Source organism: Barbatula barbatula (genome assembly GCF_947034865.1).
Source record: "Barbatula barbatula genome assembly, chromosome: 25".
In the NCBI taxonomy this organism is placed as follows: domain Eukaryota; kingdom Metazoa; phylum Chordata; class Actinopteri; order Cypriniformes; family Nemacheilidae; genus Barbatula; species Barbatula barbatula.
In genome coordinates, this window is record NC_136788.1 from 9,782,741 (window position 1) to 9,807,930 (window position 25,190).

At 39.7% G+C, this 25,190-nt stretch overlaps 1 protein-coding gene across 1 annotated transcript; it reads right to left on the minus strand.

Annotated features, from left to right (window-relative positions):
- Positions 1 to 900: 900 nt before the first annotated feature.
- Positions 901 to 25,009, minus strand: arid3b (AT-rich interactive domain 3B). Its single transcript, XM_079449893.1, has 9 exons — positions 24,727 to 25,009; positions 23,147 to 23,815; positions 13,483 to 13,557; positions 12,435 to 12,507; positions 5,839 to 6,022; positions 4,953 to 5,203; positions 3,118 to 3,414; positions 2,943 to 3,032; positions 901 to 2,779 (listed from the first exon to the last, which is right to left on the minus strand). The coding sequence occupies exons 1-9, from the start codon at positions 24,760 to 24,762 to the stop codon at positions 2,622 to 2,624; spliced, it is 1,833 nt and encodes a 610-aa protein (XP_079306019.1). The 5' UTR covers positions 24,763 to 25,009; the 3' UTR covers positions 901 to 2,621.
- Between the last annotated feature and the right edge of the window lie 181 nt (positions 25,010 to 25,190).

Genomic DNA, 25,190 nt, shown 5'->3' on the forward strand with positions numbered 1-25,190 from the left:
ATTTGAGTATAAGAGTTTTACGTAAGCTTGTGCTTGTTCTTTGAGGAAAACTTCACATTTGTTAAAAATTGTAAATGCCAGATGTACCCGCAATTATAGAAGGACCCATGTGTTGTTTTCATTTTTTTTTCTGAAATTCTTCGAAAGCAGGGTTGAGTTTCAGTTTACATTGTACACACAAGTATGCATAAAAAATACAAACATTTGAATACACATTTAAACAAAAAATTGAATGGTGAAAATTTAAATTTTCCTGCATATAAAATTTGTAATACCAAAACTATTCCTTGGAACTTTACAAATGATTTTAATTCTACAGATTTTCTCTTTCACATCTGTTTTTCAGTTATATTCCAGGCTGTAATCCTCTTCAAGGACTCACGAGTCGAGCTGAGAGGGGTGGTCCAGCTCAGACAGGACAATTCAGAGATGGGACAGACAGTGGTGATAGGTCAAGGCAAAGGCAACTTTTCATTTTTAAAAGGACATCAGTGTAAAATCCGACACAGAAAACAGCATTTGTCACATCCATTGGGGCTAATGCACATGATCAAAAATATTTAGCCGGTTTATGTGAAGTGTGGAATGCTATAAGCAGACAAATATATTCTTTCAATAAATACAAACATAAGGTTAATGTTCATCACAGAGCCAGATCTGTGAAATCAGATTAAAAAAGATTGAAACTGTGAAAAGTTGTACTGCCTCTTGGTGTCTCACATCATGAATTGCATCATATTCCCCCCCAATGCCCAATGTTTGGTTGCCAACATTCGTCAATATATCTTTTGTTCTTCAAAAGAACATGTTTGAAATGACATGAAGGTCAATGCATTAAAGGGACAGTTTAACACAAAATGAACAGAATTATCTATATAGAAAGCACACAATGAGACCGAAAATGTTGCATCAGATCAGACTTTAATTTCATTATGTAAAGTTGCATGTGTCTGTACAGTGAGGTCATCAAAGTGGATAACAAACACACGGTCTTTGGTTTTTAGCTATGCAGTTATCTGAGGAATTAAGAATACAGAAGAAACTACAGGTGTCTGTATCCCAGCAGGTTCCAGAGTCAAGTAAACGCAGGATTATGACCAGCAAAATGTAAAGCTAATTGTCGACAAGACTAAACCGGCAAAGTACGTGAATATTTCCCGACCGGACGTCTTGCTCCAGATCTGTTGGAAGTGTACTGGAAGACAGACGATTATCAATACTTCATGAACCTGAGATACTGTAAGTCTCATTTCACACGTCTGAATTAATGTTGTTCTGTCTTCTACTCTTTACATTTTTGAGGTATTTTGCTAATCTTACCTGAGATTTTCTTCGCATTAGAAAAAAAGGTGAACAGTATTTTCTGAGGTAATTGTGTGATGTACTGCAGGCAGTTGAAACTACATCTAAGGTAAATCCTGACTGAGGTAGCTATTTCAGTCCCACACTGACCGACTTACGTAGTGTTTTTTCTTTCAGATGTGAGACTCTTGGTTCTGTAGTTAAAATTGATAAAGAAAAAAAACTGAAATTCCTGAGAAACTTCCTTTCCAATATGGAAAGATACGTGAGATTTGAAGTTTAACGATTAAAAATACAAAAGAAAAAACATTCAATCCTCCTTCGATTTGAATGCTATCCTGCTTTTCCGTGACCTGGTTTTAAGTAGGTTTAATATACTCTTATGAGAAAGAATTGTACAATAAACCGGCTCTTATTCACGAGCCTGTACATGATCGTCCAAACGCACAGAAATAATTGACTTGTGTGACGCCGAGCGTAGCAGTCCACGTGGTTTCTTTGCAACCATACATTGACTTGTGTCTGAGGTAGAGAAAAACCTTTCAACCCAAATCTGTCTAAATAATAACAACAACAAAACCTCTGAGCTGTGTTAATGCACTTTCAAACTCAAAACTCTTTTTCAAATCATATTAATATTTCTGTATCTAGAAACTAAAAACGGAAATAGAAAACAATAAAATCAAGTAAATACATTTTTAAAATAGAAAAGAAAAAAAAGTGACCCGGTTTTTTTTTCCAAACTGACTCTTATGGTGGAGAGTTATTAAAATCAATCAAAATACGAAGAACACAGCAGTATTATATGGTAACCGATCCTGAGTCTTTTCAATTCACTGCAGAGGAAGTCAATTCAGCAAACGTTAAATAAGAATTAATAGACAGCTAAATAAAAACCGTCAACCCCAACCTCACAATGTGACTTTGGCAGAAGTAGATTAGATCACGCCACGATTGCCTTGCAGATCTTTGCGAGTAAATGACCACGGGTGTGAGAAGACATGAAACCCGGAGCGTGTGCACTTGCGACGGCACTAGGATTAAGACAGCTGAGGTATTTCGTTGAATCGAACATCTCTAAAAACCTGAGTCCTGAGAAAACATCATGTAGAAAAGAGCAGGCGAGGTCCGTGTCGAGGTTAAACGACTGAGGAGTTTGTGAGCGTGTGTGGCCTTTCCATCCTGGATTTGTGCGAGAGGCAGCCGGTGATTTTCTTAGCCGCCTCTAGAGGGCAGAGCGCCTTAAACTGGTGGAAGCCAGCCGCTCTGGAGACTGAAGTTGGGTGGGACTGACTGGATGTTTGGTAGGGGGATTTGGTTTAGGGTGACCCGCCTGTGGCCTGCTCCACAGAGTCGGAACCCCTTGAGGAAGAGGAGGATGAGGGGATGCCAGGGCTGAGGGTGGAGGTGTGGCCTGTGGACATGGCTGCGACAGAGGCGGGGATGCCTGCAGATGATTTTTGGGCGTATAAGGATCCTGTAGAGTACAAAGAAACAGCATAAATTAATATAAAGTGTTATGTAACGTGCATATTACTACAAAGTTATAAGTGAAGTTAGTACATCTGGGGCAGTTGGAGGGATAATGTCCCTGGGGTTAAGTGTCTTGGAAATACTTGCCAACGTGCACAAATACACACCTGAGTAAATAATCCCATTGACCTCCACGGACACAGTAATGCTCGCCGAGCCATTCGAAGAAATGCTGAGAGACAGGTCTTGCTTCTCCTCTGAAAAAAAAATTCAGCCAAAGTAAATACAAATAACGTTTTCCCCCGCATTTCTCAGCTCCCTTTCTCAGTTGCCCGCACTCACCGCGCATGTTGGCGTTGTTCATCCGCAGATTAGCGGGATTCACCTGCGATGCCATGGCTAGCAGGTTTTGTTGGAAAGCCTGCTGCAGTAGCCTCTGCTGCTCCTCCGCCAGACGCGCCATCTTTCTCTCGGGTCCCTCCATCGCAGCTGCTCCAGAGGCCCCGACACCCATGCCCGTCTCCAGTCTCTCCCGCAGTTGCTCAAGGGTGGCAGCACGTGCCAGCTGCTGCTGATGACTCAGAGCGAGTGCCAGGGGCAGGCGCCCCGGCAACATGGAGGCCGGGCCGTCCTCTGGAACTGGCGAGAGGTAACAAGTAAAAGACATTTCGATTAAGACCGTCATATTCAGCCTCTAAATATTCATTAAGGAATACGGTATTGTTGGTCAAACCACACAATATGGTTGAATCATAAATATTAAAACCACCGTGCAGATAGGATCCTCATCTGAAAACTGGAAAAAATCTAAATTCACCAGGATTGTTTTCAATAAAGTCATCTCGATGCAGGCTAGTTTTGAGCTGATTGTGAAGGTTGCTTATTGGTTTAAATGAATTTAACATGTTACAAACTTGGATAAACTTATGTTTAATACTACTATAATTTAAAGCTGCAATCTGTAACTTTTTGGGGAAAAATAAACCAGGATCTGTATATCGCTACTGTCCTTCTAAAACCTCATATCTCCATTTGTTTTTGCATAAAATATTATCAGTCACCCTTTATGTTTGTCGTTGGGATTTGCAAATATCTAACCAATTGTCTAATTGTAAAATCGTATCAGCAACTATAAATATTTCAACCCAAATCGACAACTGAAAAAACTGAGTTTGTACCGAATTAGATCGGCTAGAAATCCTTAAAGCTATCGTTTGCCCATAGCCAAGGTTAAGCTGCTTTCCTAAGCTACACCCTCTTCCTATGAATATATCGTTTTTGTACTCACATTTTGTTCTCAAAGGAACGCTGTTTCCGAAGTGGGACAAGTCATTACATTTTGATGAAAGATCAGGAACACAAGGAATTCTTAAGAATAACACACACTGATAAACCACCCACAATAACACCAGGAAAATGTATTAGGAATGTAAACAGAATAAATAAGATTTCATGTGACCTTATCTAAATGTTTGTGCTATGTTTCTGAAAACTTTTCAACAGTCTGGAGATTTTTTCAAACACAGTTAGCTGTATTACAGATTGGTGTATGCAATTACATTCCAGTGACCTCTGAGGATACAGCAGCCTGCAGGGCCTCTCAGGAAAACACAGCCTCTTAATGGCTTTCACACTCCTAAGTTTCCCAAATCAGCCTCTCAAGGCCAGGAAACGTATTCCATTTCCTGCAGCCATTTCCTTTCTGCATCTATTCACCTCTATTCCACATCACAATGATATTTTGTGCAGGTGTCATGTGCGAAGATTTAGGTAAATGTATTTTGTCCATTTGAAGCAGCCACATACAGTATAATACAGAGTCAATATATTTTTCATATCTCTCAGAGACCTGTTTAGTGACAGACATTTTTCCAAATATCTGTCCTAGTGTTTAGCAGAACAAAGCCATTATACAGGTTTGGAACGATCTGAGGGTGAGTGAATGACAGTATGATGACATTTTCAGGTAAACCATCCCTTTAACACACCAAGGAGGCCCCAACTTTGGCCTTTTTTGCTGAATGGAATACTTAACCTAATTTTTGAACAATTATTTAAATTAAGCATTATTTAAGTATTACTATTATATTATTATTTAAGTTTGTTTTTTGCTGACCTCTGTTTCGATATAGTTAAAATTAACCAAAAGGTTAATGAGATGTGACATCATTACACACCTGTGGCTTTTTTCAGACCTGGACTAGGGGTGGCTTGAAGTCCATTGTGACCGGTGGCAGGTAGGTGCATTTTGGGAGGGGAGAGAAGGTGAGGTGCTGAGGCACTAGGAGAAGGAGAAAAGCGGTACAGGCTGTTGCTGTAGCCGGGACGACGGCCCTCTCTGCGGTTACTGTCTATGGCTGCCTGAAGCTCTCCGGGGGAGCTCAGACCCTTCTTCTCACATTCATAGGGATACAGATACTTCATATACCTAAGACACAGTAAAATGTCACTTTAGAAACAGAGACATTTAAAGTTTAACTAACACAGTTTTTCAATAACCATCCAATACTAATAACCTATAGTTGGTTAAACGGATACTACCCCCAAAAATGTAAATCCTATCATGAATTACTTACTCTCTAGTTGTTCGAAACATGTATACATTTCTTTATTCCAAAATATCTCTCTTTGTGTTCAACCGAACAATTTAAACAACCAACAGTTCTGAAGGACCATTGACAGCCATAGTAGGAAACATTTAAATTGTAGTCAAAAGTGCCCCGGACCTGTTTGTTTTCCTACATTCCTCAAAATATCTTCTTTTGTGTTCAACAGAACCCCAAAATTACTAAATTTGTTATCCTACTATAGCACTAATGCTTCAGAACTGTTGGTTGCTAACATTATTCCAAAAGATCTCGCTTTGTATTCAACCGAACAAAGAAATGTATTCATGTCTGCAACAACTACAGGGTTAATAATTGATGACAGAATCATGCCGTTTAATGTCTATTTACTGTATAAATCAGGATATTTAACAATATATGTAATCGTTTTAACAGTGTATTCCTAAAATTACGTTTTAGATTTTCAATAGCTATGGGAGATGTGTGAAGCACTTACTGTGTGCGGAGCGTGAAAGCGGCACTGGTGATTGAGGTGGGTAAATTCAGGCCTTTGGTGATCTCTCTCCAGATCTTCTTGTTTATCACTTCCACCAGACCTCCCTTCTCAGTCACCAGTTTATACAGCATGTACAGATCCAGCACCTGCTTGGCCATGATGGGGATCCGATTGACAGGTGTACCTGAAAGAGACATGACGTAAAGGAGCAGGTGAGCTTCTGTGCATGACGGATCATGTGAAACAAACCCCATTTCATCTGCATAACTCTATATTGATTAGGAGCATAATTTAACTACAGGCAATTCCAGTCAATCTGCTGCATTAAAAGTGCAATGCGTCAGTTTTGATCACCCCACCCAGCAGAACAAGGATTGAGCGACTGAGTTTTTAATCTGCGGGTAGCTATGCGAGTCTGTGTGTTGATAGGCCAGTGAGATGGAGCTCATTTAGAGGGATTGTGGCCACTAAAACCACACACGTTCGTTCTCTATTAGCGCAGTTACGACAGTTTGTATTGAACAGCAGGGGAAGGGCTTTGAGCCCCCATAATTCCCATACCTCCCCCCACGCACTAGGCCTATGCTGGAATAAAACCAATTAATGTGTATATGTGTAGATCTGTGTGTGCTTGCATATGGGGGGTAAATAGTCCTGGTGACATGAGGTTAGGATTATACTATAATTTGGCCACTTCATTCTCATGGATTTACACGCACAGATGGGAACCAGAGTTTATTCTGTATTTATTCCCTCACATGTATAAACCTGTATGTGACTTTTCCAGGGGGAGGGGATAAATCTATAATCCACAAATGTACAACAGCAACTATGTTCCAAGGTTGAGCGAATGTTAGAATTCAAGCTATACTCGATATAAATATAAGGATTCATTTTAGTTTAGCTTTACAGCAAGAGTTTAAGGGGTTGCAACCATAAAGTCGTCATTTACCGAGACAACCCGCAGTAATTTAGAAACCCAGGCCTCCAAAACAAGGTCCAGCACCCCCTGGAGAGACGAGAGCAAGGTCTCTCTTTGAAAAGTAGTTATTTAATGCTGGAAATGACATTACTCATTTATCAAACAATTGCCCCTCGGATTCAAGCGCAAGGTTAGGGCCGGGTCACCGAGCTAGAGATTCAGGTACAGGTCCACAGGAAGCAGTGTGGAGTTGCGGCGTTTCGCGTATGACCTTGTGACACGCTCAATGACTGTAAAACCAATTTAGCTGAAACTCAAAGGGTGGAAAAGTCATTTGAAGCCATTTCCCTCTAAAGAGGGTTCATTATTGATTGATGCGGGCCGTGCTTCGCCTTAATGTTGAAGCAATGCTCTTCTAATTGATATCATGTCGTCTTCGATCTTGAGAAACGTCTCGAATCGGATGGGGTTGATGAAATAAAAGCAAACGGTTTGATGTGGTATAAACTCGAAGCGTGGTGGAGAAAAATAACTAAGTTAAACAAAAGATGGCAAATGAATGTGCAAGAGTGAATTACGAAGGTGCCTATTAAAGAGTCAAAGTTCAACGAGTACATAACAAATGCGTGAACTAAAGCACGCTAGTTCTGCATTCACTTCCAGAATTGGATGGAACCATTACTGGCATTAAAGGCTTTGACACATCTTATCGTTCAAGCAGCAGCAGATCAACTTTTATAAAATAATACAATGCAGTCATGTTCGGTCATTAATGTTTAGATTGTGATGACTTGAGTTTGTGTCTCTATTAAGAAAGAGAAAAATAATTCCTATTTGCATAAAGGTGAAAATTGTGTTAACACACAGCATCTAATTTCCCCCTCCCCATTTTTGAGCTCAAAAACAGGCCAGTGAATCTCAGTACTGGCCTTAATATAGAGGAAACAGCTGCCCACATCAAGAGGCTGCAGTTCTGTAATAAAGCAACAGGGCACCCTGGAACACCAGACGCTGGTGAGGAAATTCCTCCCACAGCTCTAAACAATGACTGCCATTCTTACTGTAAGAGGAAGTGAGGGGGCATACAGGAAGTGCACGGTCTGACATCTGATAAAAGACCCTGGATGATGTTATGTGGCTAAATGTTTTGTGTTTGTTAAACTCTTAAAGCTACAACAAAGTTGGTTATATTTATGATTTTCTGCATTGACATTTTTATTCTAAGCAGATTTATTTGAACAAACTCTTATTACAAACTCTTATTTGACTTTACTGCTTAGGTCAGTAATAGATGTAAACAACCGTTCAGTAAAATGTTGATCTTTTACTGGTACTGGCACAAAAAAGTTGTAAAACGCATCATCTGCTTTTGAAAGCTTGTGGCGTGCCAGACAACATGTTTTACTGACAAACAAACATTAATTTATTGTCCAAGTAACACAGAGACACAGTAAAAAAAAATCATTTTCAAATCAACGCAGACCTTCCTACACCTTAAGATGTCCAAATTCACTGTTTTTCAGAAAATGGAAGAAAACTATAATATTAAATGATTAAATACTGTGCTGTCAATCAGGGCAATCCTTTTATTAGGGCTGTCAAGCGATTAATCGCATCCAGAATAAAAGCTTGTGTGAACATAATAAATGTCTGTGCACTGTAATTTTGTATTTATATAAACATAAACATACATGCATATATTTAAGAATAATATTAATATATTAAAACGAATAAACATTTATATACACTTTAAATTATTGGTAAATAGAAATACATACATGTGAATATTTCTTAAATATATCAAATATACTAAATTAAGTACAATTTAGCCCGGTTGCTGTCAACTGTGCCCAAGCACGATTGTCGCCCCTCCCCACTCCCCAGCTGGCCTGTGCTCACACGGCACTTTACCATGTGCACCAGAACAAGCTTTCATCATTACGATGCGATTGCTTTGAAGTACACAAACAAAGCGATCTATCTCAGAACAACAGAATCCATAGTATTGTTCAGTTTGTGGCTTAAATTCTACAGGTACTGAAATAATACAAATTGGGTTGAAAATGGCAGAAGTTACACTTCAATATTATTCTGTATTTAAGTAATGGGGGCAATCAGCTAAATTGTTAAAATAACAAACACTTTCTCAAAGCAAAATATTATTCCTTTTTTGCTTTTAATTGATGAAATACGACCTGGACGTTCTGTACAGATTTTGACTGATTCAGCCAAATGCTCATCCACAACATTCCCCTGACCACGATAAAATCATGACCAACAGGGAGCCAAAGAGTCATTTTTCATTTTACTTGGGTAATAAGCACTTTCCATTCTGTATAAAATATTCATGTTTCCTTCGACCCTCAAATTCTACGCCGCAACACTCCTGCATGTGTGCACATTTAGCCACACTGGTCCATTTGAGCTAATTTCAAGTGGGTTAAAGAAGAATTACACGTATAAAGCCACTTGTTTTAAATACATGCTTCTTAACATTCCCTCTATTAATAACCATTAGTTTAACTTTAATTTCATGGAGGACCATTTCAACAAAATGACATTCAGCACAAAAATTGTTTTATCACACGTACAGATAACAGCTGTCTAAAGAATTTATGCTTTCGACACAAGCAAATCAAATCCATCAATCTAGCCAACAAGCAACTGGGTCATAATTCAAATGGATTTAATGGTAGAAATTTGCTGATGAGTTTGATATAGTGCATTTGATAAACATTAAACATTTTTACTGCTTTAAAAAAGAGCCACATTTCTGTAGCACAGAGCAATAAAAGCAAATTACGGGCTACATGCAAGGCTTCTGTCCTCTGGGGGACAGTGCACATTGACATAAAAAGTAAAGGATAAGGAAAGAGTTTTTTTGGTGGATCTTCCCTGCCTTCTGAGATAAATGTGCTTTCGGTGGTCATAAAACGACAGGGGCGCTCGGGTGGGAAAGAAGCTGCCCACTTCAAACCCCAAAGGATGGGAAGCAACCAGGATGTCATAAACATGCTTGAGAAGAACTCAGGAGTGAGAAGACAAATGCTCCAAACAGGATGTGCCACACTTCATATGAACTCACACAATACAGGCCATGCACGCATATAAACTCCTCCCTGCTGACGACGACTAACTGAGGTGCAATTTCAATGCAGCTGTTCCATATGTCTGCGATAAATTTAAACGCCGGACACATCAGGGTTCGCATGCCTTTTAGAGCTGACCTGCTTTACAAATCAAGCAATTGCATAGTAGTTTTAGAGAATTGCAATGTGAATTTGAAATTCATCACTAGTTTAACCAGAACATCAAAGCTCATGCATTTAATACATTGCTTTCTATTATATTTATTATTGATTTAGAACATGTTAAACATTGTTAGACAAAATGTACTAGTTTATGGATTACTGGGCTGTTTGCAGCTCTTAGGTATAATATGTACATTTTCTAGGTATATTTAAATCAACATTGGGTTTTGAAAAATACTGGGTTTCAACATGTGGTTGTGTAAAATATGGACATAGCGTGGTCTTCAGCATTCCTATAAAATGTTTTATAAGAGTAAAATACACTCTCTTCTGTTTTTGCACTCATCTTGTCATCATTTTCTCATCCACACAATCCCCTTCACCCTCTTCACTTTACACCGCACTTTTATTCACCAGTTGCCTCATTGTCTTTGCTTTCCTACTGTCTGTCATTCTTCTAATATCAAAGGTGGGGCCCTGAGTTTTAGGGTCTCATTAATCTTCAGCAGAAGGACATGGGGCCCCTTAATCCACCTCACCCACCCTCTATCTGATCCCCCCAGGCCCCGAGCAACATGTCCCCCCCTCCAATCAACACGCACACACAGAAAATCCCTGACAAACCTCCCCTGCAGACACAGCTCCTGTCCCCCTCCCATCTTATCAAGTTTCAGGCGGCTCTGATGTGGACAATACACAAGGGGCAGAGGCCAATTTTTATAGGCGTGTGTTTAAAGTTAAAAGGATCAAAGCATAAAAATATTCCATGGGTGTGTCAAGTTAAAGTTTTTTGGGAAACCTTGGGGGGAAAAGGCCACCAACAGTCTTTGGTTGATCAAATAATGTAGCATATCATATATGCTGTCAGATTTTGTATGTGTTTTGACATTTCTTAATATTCTGTGCAAGACACAGAAGAGCTAAGAAATCTAAAATGCGAGTTAGACAATGTTTAAAAAGCATTATTGGGTGATAGCTACCTTTGTAAGGTTTCTGTTTATGATTATAAAAGTTTACTATAAAGCGATTAATAAATCTTAATAAAATAAAATGTCAGCCTTAATATTAATTGTTAAACCTAAAACTAAACAAATCGAGGGTCCAAAATGTATTAATTAAATAATAAATAAATTGAAAGAAAAATGTAACTTGCATAGCTTTATATAAAGAAAATAATGCAGTTATTTTTTTATCTACAAATATAAATATAAAAGCTGAAAACCGAAAACAAACCTATAACAACCGCAATTAAATTTACCGATTCAAGACTTTTTACCCAAAGTGACGACACCCTTTAGCTAGACTTTACATGGCCAGAGACAAGTCCCCATTTATTTCCAGGGCCCCCTTATTAAAAAAGTGAATTTCTGACACTAGTTCAAAGCATCAACAGATACAAAAACAGACACATACATCAACCTGATCCTCCATCTGGTCAGATTGTAAATGAGAGATATTATCAATCTAAAAGTCACTGATAATCCGCAACCAGAGTCCCTCAGACCAGACAACACAAATACATCTTGTAATCTGTGCAAAACAAACTACTTAATTCCTGCTTAAAATAGATCTTGAAATTTCAGAATGCAAAATGACTTTAAAAAAAAGAAACCAGCCCCAGACTGATGTGTCTTAGTTCACTACAGTCAAACACTTTCAGGACGGACACCTTTAAATAACACGTGCCCCGTTCTATTATAAACCCGACTCGATCCGTGCATACAGAAGTCATTTCACACACCACCATGATTAATGATGTTTTTTTGACTGATGGTAGAGGACCTCCATGATGGACATTTGGCAAGATCACACTTTTCTCCCTCCCCCGGCCCATTATGAAGTCTCAGCTGACAACCCCACTTACACACGCTAGTAGGTGGTATGGGGGGTTTGATGGAAGACCAATACAAACAGCTCTCCATCTGGTTGAGTTTAAACCCATGCTAAAGGGTTAATAGCCCTGTCAAACTGTGCCGCTGAAGGCTTAGTCTTAGTCGGATGACGGCGTCAGGCACATCTTTCTGTCACAGTGTGCTAATCTGAAACCGAGGACATATGATTCCACTTAGCCAAGGGGGCTGGATCCATGCTAGGTTTAGGTGTCCGATTGGAATCGCTAGCCACCAAACAGTGGATTTGAATTATGTGTGGATATGCTAGTTCAAGATGTAGGTCGCTGGACAATTCCTAAAATATTTTGTTGAGGGTAACGTTAAATGGGATGAGCGTCTGCACCTGACGAAATTGTGAAAATAATGACTGTTTCCAAACAAGTTTCAACAGCTCTCTTCATCTACTGAACAAACAGAAAGCCTCGCCCCAAACTCACATCTTGGGTTGAGCCAATCTCAGCTAATTTCATTGGCGTGTTAGATATTACGCACGTCACCTCTGAATAACTTTAGTGTAAATGGCAGTCTTACCTCGTTTCTGCATGTACGCAAAAAGGTCATCGAGGAACTCCTTCCGTTTTGGGTCATTGTCCAGTTCATAAAGCTAAAAAATATCAATACTGTAAATGTCCTTACAGAAAATGCTATACATTTACAGCAAAGACTTCTATCCAAAGCATCTTAGCATTTAATATTTTGTCAATGAACTAACAAAAAATTAGGGCTGTGCAATTAATCGAAAATTTATCGTAATCGCCAAGACGTTAACCTTCATCAAATATTAAATGTTTTAAAGAGAAATCCTGTTAAATAATTAGATTAGACGGAACTGGTAACAAAAAACATATACATTAAACAGTTTTGCTTAGATATTGAATAATGAATAAGCACGATTTGTTTTTCTGAGAGTATATCTTATATCCATAATTAACAAATAGTTCTATAATTTATGCTTAAACAAGGACAATATAATTTACCAAAAATAAATAACAACTTTATATAACTATATACTTTATATATATATATATATATATATATATATAGGCATATTTATAGTGACTAAAATCTTTCTAAAACCAAAGTTACTTAATCAGTTCATTCTTTAATTTAATTTGATTATTTGAGTTATAAAATAATAATATATTAATAAATGACATTGCTTTAGGTTTATTATTCTTTTTTTCATTGTTGTCTTAGATTTTATGAATAATAATTAGAAATTAAATATTAATTTCACTTTGTTTTAATGATGCTTAAACACTTTTACATGAAAACAAGACAAATAAACTGAAGAAAGTAATTAATTGCAGTGCAATTTACAAACCTAGAAAGCAACAAAATCTAAAAACCGTCTTGAATTTGTAAATGAGCTCGAAAAAAAAGGCAAATAAACTGAATACAGTTATTACTTGCAGTGCAATTTACAAACCTACAAAGAAACAAAATGTAAAAACGGTCTTGAATTTGTGAACGAGCCCATAAATGTCTATACAGTAAGGCAAACCAGCAGAACTATGTTAGCGTGTCACTGACAAAATGTGTAAAGATTAAACAGCTGGGACTCAGATCCAATGTTTACCTTGGCAAAGTCTCTGGAGGCTTCCCCTCGGCTTCTTCCTCCATCTCCTTCCTCGTTCCAACTTGAATTCCCATTCTATAAGAAAAAGAGACAATTAGCACAAAAAGTCATGGGGGAGGGATGGCGTTGGGAGCCAATGTTTAAAAGACCAGACTAGAAAGTGAGTTATTGGGTGTCGGGAGTAAAACGGGTTCTTGTCTCTCTGTCAGGATAGCCTCCTTTAACGCCAACCTTTGAACTCCAAGGGGCTTCTTAGCGCTAATACGAGGGGGTATAAAGCCAATGAGCTGTTGGCGGGGTAAGCAGAGCAGTTACAGGACAGAAAATACGTAGACAGTCGCTACAGGGAAAGCAGTGCTATCAATGACACATTCAAAAGGTTATGCTAATAGTTGCTAACAGAGAATTAAGCCATAACCTAGCTTGAGGTTAATATTTTACCACACAATACTGTATAAAAAACATTTTCACCCTAAAAAGAAGTATTTTGTGTTACATAATGAGACAAATATTTTGGATAAACTGTTGAAAATTCAATGTTCATGCCATATTTATTCTATAGCTAGAAAAAACCTTCAAGAAGAACATTTTTGAATAGGATGTGACGTTGTTTCATCTTGAAACTAGGGCTGTGATGGTGTGGAGAACTGCCTCCGGTGGTAGTGCACATTACTGTGACAAATATAAGTGTAATAAAGGATTGGTGTATGTAGCCAATCAGTTGTGGGTGTTTCTATTTAAAGGATTTTACATTAACACAGAAATTATTGGCATGCGTTTACGTTGGTACGTTCGATCAAGGGCCTTCATGGCAAAACCCAGCTTATTCAGCAGGTTCTGCAGTGGATTTCGTGAAATGAACAGATACATAAAATCAAAACCGGCTACGGCCGTTTGCATGGTGGCGGAGCGCGTGCAGCGTTTGCTAGTCATCTATTCATTTGCGCTCCGAGCACATCGTGTGAACGCGCATTTAGTGCAGCTGTATACATCTTAATCTGCACAATGCCAACATTGGAAACAGCTTTCATACTCAGATTGCCATAAAAAAGTTACTAGGTAGGTTTAAACTGTTTGATTCAAATGGAATTATTAAGGACCGTAAGGGTTAATAAACGACTGACTGAAGTTGTCACAGCAACAAGAGCTTTTTTATTTAATATTTAACTTTCTTACATTATTTAACTTTTCATTATTTACTGATGTTTATTTAAATGTTATTGCTGTGTGCCTTTCGCTGGTGGTTTTGTGCATTAAACATGGACGGATGTTTCATCCTCATTTATTTCAGATATCATATTTCAAAAAGTATTTAAATAAGGTCTACATTTCTCTTCCACTAGTCATGTGGTTGCTACACACAAATATAACATAAACTTCCCAACCACCATAATTCGTCCATTGCCACAGCGGTGGTAAAAAACTGCCACCGTCACAGCCCTACTTGAAACAAAGCTATACGGCGTAGCATAAACATTATGATACGTTAGCATTGGCGACACCCTCTATTTCTATAAGACCTAAGTCTAAAGTACATACAAGAAAAAAACTTAACATGTGGTTAAGTTTTGTTGACAACCAAGACTAGTACTGCAAATTTTTCCAAGAAAAAACATGTGCCCGACGAATAACCCAAGACAGCAGAAACCAGCGAGCAATAAACGTACAGTAGGCAAACATCAGTATTAACGTCAATCCAATCTTTTCAGCTCATCCGCTCGGGGCCAATTAGTTTTAGCCCCATGTCACCCATCGTTACCCAGAGGCTGTGACCACAAAACAGTTATAAAATCTAATAGTCCCCCTGTGCACATGCACTGTGTTTGATTACAGGTTATCCACCAAGGCTCCAGTATTCATTTACACAGAGACTGAAAGGAAAAGGCAGAGTGGCAATAAAGCAGTTTTACACCGTCCTACTCTTTAATATGCTAAGTGAATCACAGCTGGGGGAGAGAGCGGTTTACAGACTTGCCCTCTTCACGTTTACAGCAAACACACACCAGCTGGGCCCGGGAGAGGGAACCCGGCAGGGGATCAACTGTGGTGGGCATGCATGCTGTGTGGCATTGTGATGTGGGAGACTGGGACAGTATTTTCCCAAGCAAATGCACCAATGAACATCTACTGTACAACCTTGAGGTCCCTCCGTACAAGGATCGGAAAATAAGCCAATTTCTATTAAACATTACATCTACACATGCAACGTGAGACATCGTCTTGAATCAAAGACATTTGTGCAAGCTGTTATCAGGCTTATAGGTCAGGCTTTGGCCTCACTAATCATATTATAGGAGAACTGATTGGCTAGTGGCCAAATTAGCTGAGAAAAGGAAACAGATCACCATCTGGGTCACCCAAAGGAAATGAAAGGCCCTTCCCCCATATTAATTCAACAGAAACCAGTATGCTAGCAAATAATTACTTGGGCGGAATGGCCAAACACATGGTGTTGACCAGCTTCTAAAGATCTCAAATAATTACTTGGGTTAAAGGGACAAACCCCAAAGTTTCACAACCTCAGTTCAGGCTGGACGTTTACGGTTACTTCAATAACTCACAAAATTGCTACATTACGTTTTTTACTGAAGGTTTTTTTTCATCAATAAAAAAAATCGATAGGTCACCCAAAAATAAAAGATTATTTTCTTCTGAACACGCAGGAATGAATTTGGAAGAATGTCAGATCTCAACTCACCCACCATGTACTGCCATGGTAAAATAAATACTATAGGAGTCAATGGGTTATGAGATTTGACAGTCTTCCAGATATCTTCCTGCGTGTTCAGAAGAACAAAGAAATTTGTACAGGTTGGAACAATCTGATGGCGAGTAAATGATGACAGAATCTTCATTTTTGGATGAATATCCATTTAACTCACCCTCGTGTCATTATGAACTTATGTATTTCTTTCGTTCTGCAGAACACAAAAGAAGATATTTTCAAGAATGTTGGTTATCAAATATCTCTATTGACTTTCATTGAAAATTGAACACAAAACCACCGATACATTTCTCAAAATATCTCATTTTGTGTTCCACAGACCAAAGAGTCAAAAACAGGTTTTGAACAACATAAGGGAACATTTTTATTTTTAGGTGGACTACCCCTTTAAATGCTCTTATTTCTAAATCTCTTCAGATGAAGGAGTCTGCTAAATGACAATGTAAATGAAGCAAGACATTGCTGGTTTGTTGTGATTTCCACATAGACACAGAGACCACACAGCATGAATCTGCTAGATATGAAGAACTCCAAACTCACCCAACTGGGACTTTGCTGATTAATGTGAATACAATCCACTATTGAGAGACACTACATCAACAGGCACTAATGCAAAAAAGGTTAGATTTATTCCAACGGCCTTCAACACCTAGATGAGATTCTTCAAGTAAGATTAAACAGTAAACTTCTCTCTATCAAACAGATACCACCGGGTGTTAATGTAAATATACCAGTGTGCTGATAGGAACGGGCAGTAATTGCATTTTGATAAGTTAGAGACCATGCCGTGCGAGACAATTTTGCCTTTTAAGACCCTCACCACAGGCACATTTATTAGTAGTTTAATCCTCTAATGCTTTACAATAACCATTAAAAGAAAAAAAAACATGACAGAATAGACCAATGGAACTTGAATAAGAGAATCTATGTGCGGGCTCCACACAGCCACCCCGTGGGCAGCGGCATCGGAAAAGCGCTGCGGGGGAGGGTCAGAAATGTTTAATCCATATTGCATAATTGGGCCTCGACTGCCAAGACTCACGGTATCATTTATTTCACTTATTCGGCTCCTTGCTGTGCCATGAGCAATAGAGCCGTTGGGGGGGGTGGAATTTTATCCCTGGGAATTTGTAATGGATCCATTAAAAGCAGCGCATGACAGAATGTCCCACTACGCTAAGTGATATTTTAAGTTGTGAGGGTAGCCACTAGTCATTCAGAACGGAAACTTGGAGGTTAATGTTGAAGTACAAAAAAGTACAATTGCAGTCTCTACAAAGGCGAGAAAACTAAAAGTAAAGTTTACTACAAAGAAGGAGGGGAGAAACCCAAAGTACCTTTATTAGGTTCTGGTGATGTTGCCCTTTGAACAATACAAATGACACATAGTTGAGAAGAGCCGAAACGAAGACAAAAGGTTCAAACCAGGGCCTGTAACTGCTTGCCCCAGTCCTTGAACATCCTGCAAGCCCCGAGGCTATGTCCACCTCCATTATCTGGGTGCTACATGAGAAAACAGATTGTCTTTCAAACAAATGGACACAGGTGTGAACATCTAAGTCCACGCAGGTTCACCACGGTCCCACATCAGTCTCAGGGACAAACCGATTGCTGAAGAATGTGTTAAAGATTCCCATTTTACATGAGCATCTACTTAAGAGATTTGTGTCGCTTTTTATAAAAATACCTTAGAAGAAGACATTACTGGTGTGCATCTTGAGACAAAACAATGGCACAGATACATTTTAAGATATTTCTGTGCGAGTTATATTGAGTTGAGACGCGACACACATTTATTTTAGTCTGGGACTAGCCTTAAGCTTTCATGTATATAAACAGATTGTGTTGACTTAAGCTCAAAAAAATGTAATAGCAACACAAAGAATCAGATGGCAAATTCCTCAAACCACACTGGTAACTTTTCAAATTTGTTAGACTGGTTTTGTTAAACACTTTTACGGCCTAAAACCACTTTAAAATGGGTGGGAATGCGCTGCTCAAACCCATCTCTCCTGAAAGGCACGTTTGAAATTCCACATTGTAGTGACACTGATAAATAGATACTATGTGATAAAGCTAAGCTGCTTTCGGTAAAGTGAAGAAAGGTGAAAATCTTCAGCGAGTCGGGACAGGTTTCAGAGGGGATTAACATTCTACTTGTTAAGAGTGAAAGGAAATGGACGGACAAACAAGACCCCCTTCACCCCAATCCCCATATACCTTTCTGGTTGATTACTATTACCCCTCCATTACTTACTTCTGTTACATTTGTTGAAATGGACTAGAAAAGGCCACAAATCATATGACTCCAAATAAGACATGCCCTCTATTCTCCCTTTATGGACAGGCCCCTAATGGAAAGTCTCACCATTTGAAGAAAATAAACTCTTAATTCCTCTTGGAATGTTTCCTCTGGGTGGGGCTGGACAAGCTAGACGTAGACGCCAACCCCTCACCAACTTTGCATTCTTGCCTCTGGCCCTTAAAGATTTTTACTATCAAATGCCTTCTATTGAAGGGTTCGAGTTACCACCCAAGCAAATAGTTCACACTATACTTCAGAAAACGGGAGGGGCGACGAAGCAGCAAAACAGGGCTATAAAACATCCATGTTTGACAGTTGGCTGCGCAGTTCAAATAAGCCCCGTTTTTATCACGACACCCGGTTGTTGATATGATATTCCTAAAAGCAAAGCACAAAGGCCGTGCTAATTGAATAGCCACTGATCTATCTCACAGATGGCTGCACTTTGAGCTGACGCCAGCGATCACATCATCATAGGGCCCAGGAGAGCTGTCTAACTGTAATACCCAATGAAACGTCTCCATCAGGATGGACCACCGAAGCTTACCAGGTCTGCCGGGCCTTATAAGGGTATACGCTACCTGTCAGGCTCTAGAAACCGTGAGACGCACAGGAAATAAGCTACGGTGTACTGTTAACGTATACCAGATGCCCGCAGAAGCGTGAGGTTGTCAGGTCATTGATAATTTATATGGAAAATCATTCCGACGGCGAACCCTCATATAATAAGCATTGATCGCTATCAGCAGAGTTGGCATCCAGAACAGGATTGAACGTCGCCAAGGTGACATTGACGGTTTAATAATGCAACAGAGTTCGACAAACAAGACAAAGCAAGCATGCAAGAAAACCTGTTGTTCCTCCAGTGCTTAAAAAAATAACGCACAATTTTGGAGGGGGGTGGGTAGGCACACGTACGATCGAATTAGGCTGATCAGCCATTGTTGTTTTGTTTACTCCTACACAACGTTCCTGCAATAGCAACCACAAGGAGACAAAATACAGACCAACGGTTCTTTTTAATAAACGCATGTCACACTGGAGTCGAGTAGCAAAATCACAATTACTCTTCTTACTCAAAGAAGGCCCTGGAATAATATCCAAGGGAATATCTGGCCCCTAAAATAATAAACTGGTGCTTGGTGAGTTTTGCTAATTGGGGTCATAAATTTGGATTCTGACAAATGTAGAATCGAAGAAAGAAGTGAGGGGGTGTTCTTATTGACCTGATGCCTTTGATATGGCCGGATCATACTCTCCAAATGGGAAGCTAACTACCGTTGGCCATAACTCAAGGCACATGCACTCCAGCGTCAACTGAGCCCGATTAAAACTCCATTAATCATGGCAGATTGGCATGCCAAGCTACCAAAAAAAGGGCACCGTGTAAGCTACTGCGAAATAGGGACTTGTTTTGGTTATGAAAAGTAAAATGGCGGCCGTTTGATAACCTCATTACCTCAATTCAACGTTGAACATTTCGAGCAAAAGAAATAATAAAACATTGTAAAAATTATATAACAAATTAAATAAAACTTAATCTACACCTCACTACCAAACCAGGTCTGAATGTCTATCCCCTCGGAGATTCAAAACAAACCTCCCTCATCCACAAACTGCCAATTAATTCTCCTGTTTGCTAAGATTACGGACAAGCACTTCCACCGTCTTCACGTGCGACCATTGTGCTTTTACCAAAGGTGTTTACTAGCTGACTGAGGCTTATCCGTTAAAGTGTGAAAAGCTTCAAAAAGCCAACCCCCACACTCATTTGAGAATGCCATTTGGGGCATCTGTTCTCTTTTGTAAAGTCAGTGCTATCAAACTTGTCTCTTCACATCCCCCCCACCCTGCAATCTGATACTGTTACCACAGTGAGCATCATTAAATACTAAAGGACAGAAATAAAGATGGGTGGCACACAACAGGGGGGAGAGAAAGAACGGGCCCCTCCAGCTCTAAAACCATTTTATTGAAGAGGCCTCTGTGTCATTTTGCATTGAGGTTGTTATTTAGTATTCAAAAGTAAAAGACTAAAACGAAATAAAAACCTAAGACTTCTGATGAACAGAGAGAAAGATATTTGGAAGAATTCTTATAACAAGAGAGATTTTGCCCGTAATTTTTCCTACTATGGGAATCAATGGGGGAAAATCTGTCTGGTTATAAGCATTCTACCAATTATCTTTTTCGGTGTTCATCAGAACAGAGACATTTATACTCGAAGGCAAGTATATAATGACAGAATTTTCCTTTTGGATGAAGTATCACTTTGATCAACTTATTTGATACCATTCATAGTTTGACATGCAGATACAACACAAAAAAGTGATTTATGCCAATGCACCAAACTTGTTGTGTAAAGGTTTTATGTCTGTCATGGGCTCCATTGTGTTGTATAAAGTGACTCAGTGAAGCTTATTCACAGAATTTTTACTGCTCTGTAATAAAATCCAACCGGCACCCATTTCAAAGCAATCATTTTTCTTTTGTTTCCTATACATGTGGACAAGCCTATATTTGAAAAGTGGTTTATAATCCCTTGTACCTCTACCCTCTATAAATAGATGTACATGTATAATGACATGGGTGTGATGAAAACATCACAGCTCTCCTGTCAACATAGCCTGGCCAACCGTCTTCATCATCATTTAACGGCTGTGTGCTTGTTGTTACTCACCTACCTAAAATAAAACGGCTTTGAACGTTTTATTGATAGTGACTCCCATCAAACATGCTGAATGTTGTGCACCAAAACATAGAAAAACAACATCACAGCAGCAAAGATATAGCTACACTTTCAAATTAAAACGCCTTATGACACCGCTCTAAAATGGCGCTTTGGGGTTAGGATATGTTACAGAGTTATTTATCGGCGTATAATAAAGTAGAGCAAATGGACTTTGATTGAAAGCATGCAAATATTAAGGGCTGGAGGAAGCCGTAAGAGCAAGCGTATGAAATTAGAGCAATCCATTTTTCCCTGATTGATCGATCATTCAGGCGCAGCTGAGCAAACAAAGAGCTCAGAACGGGGGCCGCTAAAATGGATGACAGCACTACTGGGAAATGTCTCACTATACATTAAATCCATTGAGACGTCACGCTAGAATCTTCGGAAGCAAGGATTAATCTCCCTGTGACCGAGATAAGCAAATAAAATGAGGAAATCATGAATTGATTTAGTAATGGTAGGACATGGCGATGTGCAAAATACTTTTGGAATAATTTGAATGATGGTAATGAAGCAACGTTGTGGGTTTAATGGCCTCGTTGAATAGAGTTGGTGTCATTTTTGTGCATAAGGAACCAAAATAAAATGTTTATTCAATGTTTGTGTCAAATATAAATAATCATGGAAGCCTGTACGAGTCAGTTTTCATGTATTAAAATATTTTAGTAAACATGATTTGGATGAAAATTAGCATGCATTGTTACATAAACAAAAATGATTAAATATTCATCGACAAACCCAAAACACTTAGAAAGATATACAGTGATGTCCATTTAGTTAAAAATAACCACTCATCTATTTATAAACGAGTAGTTGACAAATAAACCGTAAATGTGTCCTATGGTGAGACAGCAAACATTTTGGATAAATCTCTTATGCCATTTTATGTCATAAATATTAATAATATAATATACTACATTATTGACAGTTTGGTTTTCAAAATGTTGCCACGTCACACCATGGGACACATGTACGGTATGCCTTATGCAATCGCTATACAAGGCAAAAAATTTCAATAAATTTTAATTTAGACGTTATAAATATACAAGCGTCCAGTTAAGAACTAAATCATGTCACATCCCCACGTGTAAAAACTGACAGGACGGCTCTCCCACAGCACGCGCCTGTAACACTTCTGCGCTTGTATTGCAACTTGACATCATGCCTCTCTGGTCACAGGCCAACACAGCATTACAGTACACTGCCAAGAGCTTGTTCGCAAGGAACGCCAGCAGCGGGGGAACGAAAGAGGAAAGTGAGAAGCCAGGAAGAATGAGAGAATGAAAGCGCACTCCTGTTGGGCGGCCTGCCAGAATGCCACACTTCAGGGATATTCAAGGACAAAAGCCTTATGTCAGAACAGAATTCCCTAAAGACTTCGGATGAACAAGATGAAAAATTAACTGACAGACCTAAAGAACAACGACTGGGGGTACAGCTTGGTTCACAGCAGGAGACTATTGATAATAGGGGAAGAGTAGGACAATAGCTTAAAAAAACCTGAATGAAGTATAATGCAATGACCAGAAAGACATTTCTTTCATGCACTTTAAGAACATGGAGTTCTTTTGTGTGTGCGAAAACTGGACGACTTGTTCCATTTAGAGCGTAAAATTGAAAGCCAAAGATGACTCTTATATTTTTTTCCTTACAAAAAGTTTGCACTCTCAAGACTCTTGACAATTCATCTTATGATGCGGGGCTCTTCAAATCATTCAGAGCAGAACGAAAAAATGCTGCATTGCAACTTTTGTAGAGCAATGGTGATAAAGTCGAGTGGGCGCATAAAAGAGCGGCTGTGTAGTTGAGTCACAGCGCACAGAATGCCTGACCTACTAAAAACCCTTTGAAATGAACGACATGCAAACGTAAAGATATATACCAGATTGTAGACACAAACCTGTTTAAATGAGTCATCCAGGTTCCAATCGCCCAATCCGTTCGGCGTGCTGAACGAATGCTGATCGCTGAGGGAATCTTCTGGTTCGTCCTTCACCTTGTTGGTCGGAGAGCGGGCACGTTTTTTAGCAGCAGAGGGTGAGGCGGCGTAGACCTGGTACGGGTACGAAGGGACTCCGACGGCAGCTTGCTGAAGAGCGAGGCTTTGCTTCCGGAGGAACTCCAAGCCTTCGCTTTCCTCATCTTCGCTGACATCATCTCCATCCATCATTTCGTCATCGTCCTCTTCGTCCCCTTCAGACCCTCTTCCCCTGTCCATCTCATCAGACGCGTCGTCCTCCATCTCAGCGCTGCTTTTCATGGGAGCCCGGGCAGCTGGTGGCCCCTGCCCGGCTTTTAGCGCTCTGTCTCGGGAGTTTTTACTGTAAAAATCAGGGGGTAATGGGGTGCCTTGGGCCCTGGCGGAGGCCATGATTGCTTGCTGTGCCGCCAGTTGCTGGGCGTACAGAATATGGGCTTCCCTGAGATGTCTCTCTTTGCGTTCCATCTCCAGTTTAGCTTGTTGTTGTCTCTGGAGCTGCTCCATTACTGCTTCCAGTTTGACACCAGCAGCACTTCCAAAAGCCGCCTGGGAGAACGCAGCCAGACTGCTGTCCTGAGACAAGCTGGGCTATAAAGTGCACAAAAATGTTTTGCTTGATCAAGAATCAATTTTCTCTATTTTTAAAGATGATAAGAAGTGAAATTGCTCTGACATGCGTAAGATAATAACAATGTATCAATACAAACAAACAGAGTCAGTAAGTGACGTAGCGTGAAGTTACGTAGCAACGTAACACTCGAGCAACCCAGAAAAACAAATTCGCCGTACATTTGCGACGGAGCGAATCAAATTCACGTCATTAGAATAAAAATATATTTACATACCACAAAAACATTACGGTCCTGCATTCCATTGCTCGCAGGCCAACCTACCTTTGACCCCCCCAAAAGAGGCGAGCAGTCTGGATAGCAGAACGACCGGATGTCCGGTCCAAAACAGCGTGTCGCTTTACATTTAGGTAAATAATTAATATTTAGCCAATTTCGATTTATTTCCTACGTGACTTTATATCGAAATAACGGGTAGTTTGATAAGCGGGTCGATTGTACAAGATAGCAGTCGGATCGCAGTCGAGTCATGGCTGCCTGAGAGTATGGCGCTGTTCCAAAAACAATTAAGCTATTAAAAGAGAGAACGAACGCACTACGCGACAAACTATCGCGTTGTGCTGAAATCCAACGGTTAACTTTTCAAAGGCATCGGAGCGCAAAATTTCACTTTAAGGACGAATAATCAACACGAGTTGCATCAACCTGAAATATCTGGAAATCATGACGTGTACAATGTGGATTTTCTATACATTATAGCTCGATCAGTCACACGAAATGCGACTGATCAATGTAAACGTGTTGATGGTGTAATGTTATTAAAGATACATTGAAGAAAAGCGGGTTTAAAGCTCGAGGTTCGCCGATTAAATATTACAGTAGCTTATCAATACATTCAACAGGGCTCAGTGCCAACAGGACGGAACTCACCACTTGCGTTTTGCTGCTACTGGAATTGTCCACCATCACGGTTTTCCTATAGACCACTGTTCGTGCGCTTTTTCCACCACAAACCTCGCTCAAAAGTACGTGTGCATCCACAAGAACGATTAATATCCCCCCGATAAAAGAGTAATACGCCTTTCGCTGCTTGCAGAAATGCTGGGATTTAAACAAGGGGCCAGCCAAAGGGGAAACGCCTGACCTCACCTCCCGCTGCCGCGCTCAGGGACTCCCACAGTCCCCTCGACTTTTCCTCCTCCAGCCGGAGCCAAACCCCCCGCACGTTAACGCACATTTAAATCCCGCCCCACTGGCTCATGCAACAAGTTACTACGATCTAATGTTTCTCCTTTACCACCAGCTAAGTAAAATATTTATAGCACTAAACTGATAGGACATAATGTACACACACGCGGCCATACGTGCATCTAATATTAGACTATTTTGATTTC

Excerpts from the sequence above, each read along its gene's own strand:
- arid3b (XM_079449893.1), bottom strand. The coding sequence starts at position 24,762 with ATGGTGGACAATTCCAGTAGCAGCAAAACGCAAGTG. Across the intron at positions 6,023-12,434 it reads TGCGTACATGCAGAAACGAG|GTACACCTGTCAATCGGATC; the intron begins GTAAGACTGCCA and ends TGTCTCTTTCAG. Across the intron at positions 5,204-5,838 it reads GCTTTCACGCTCCGCACACA|GTATATGAAGTATCTGTATC; the intron begins GTAAGTGCTTCA and ends ACTGTGTCTTAG.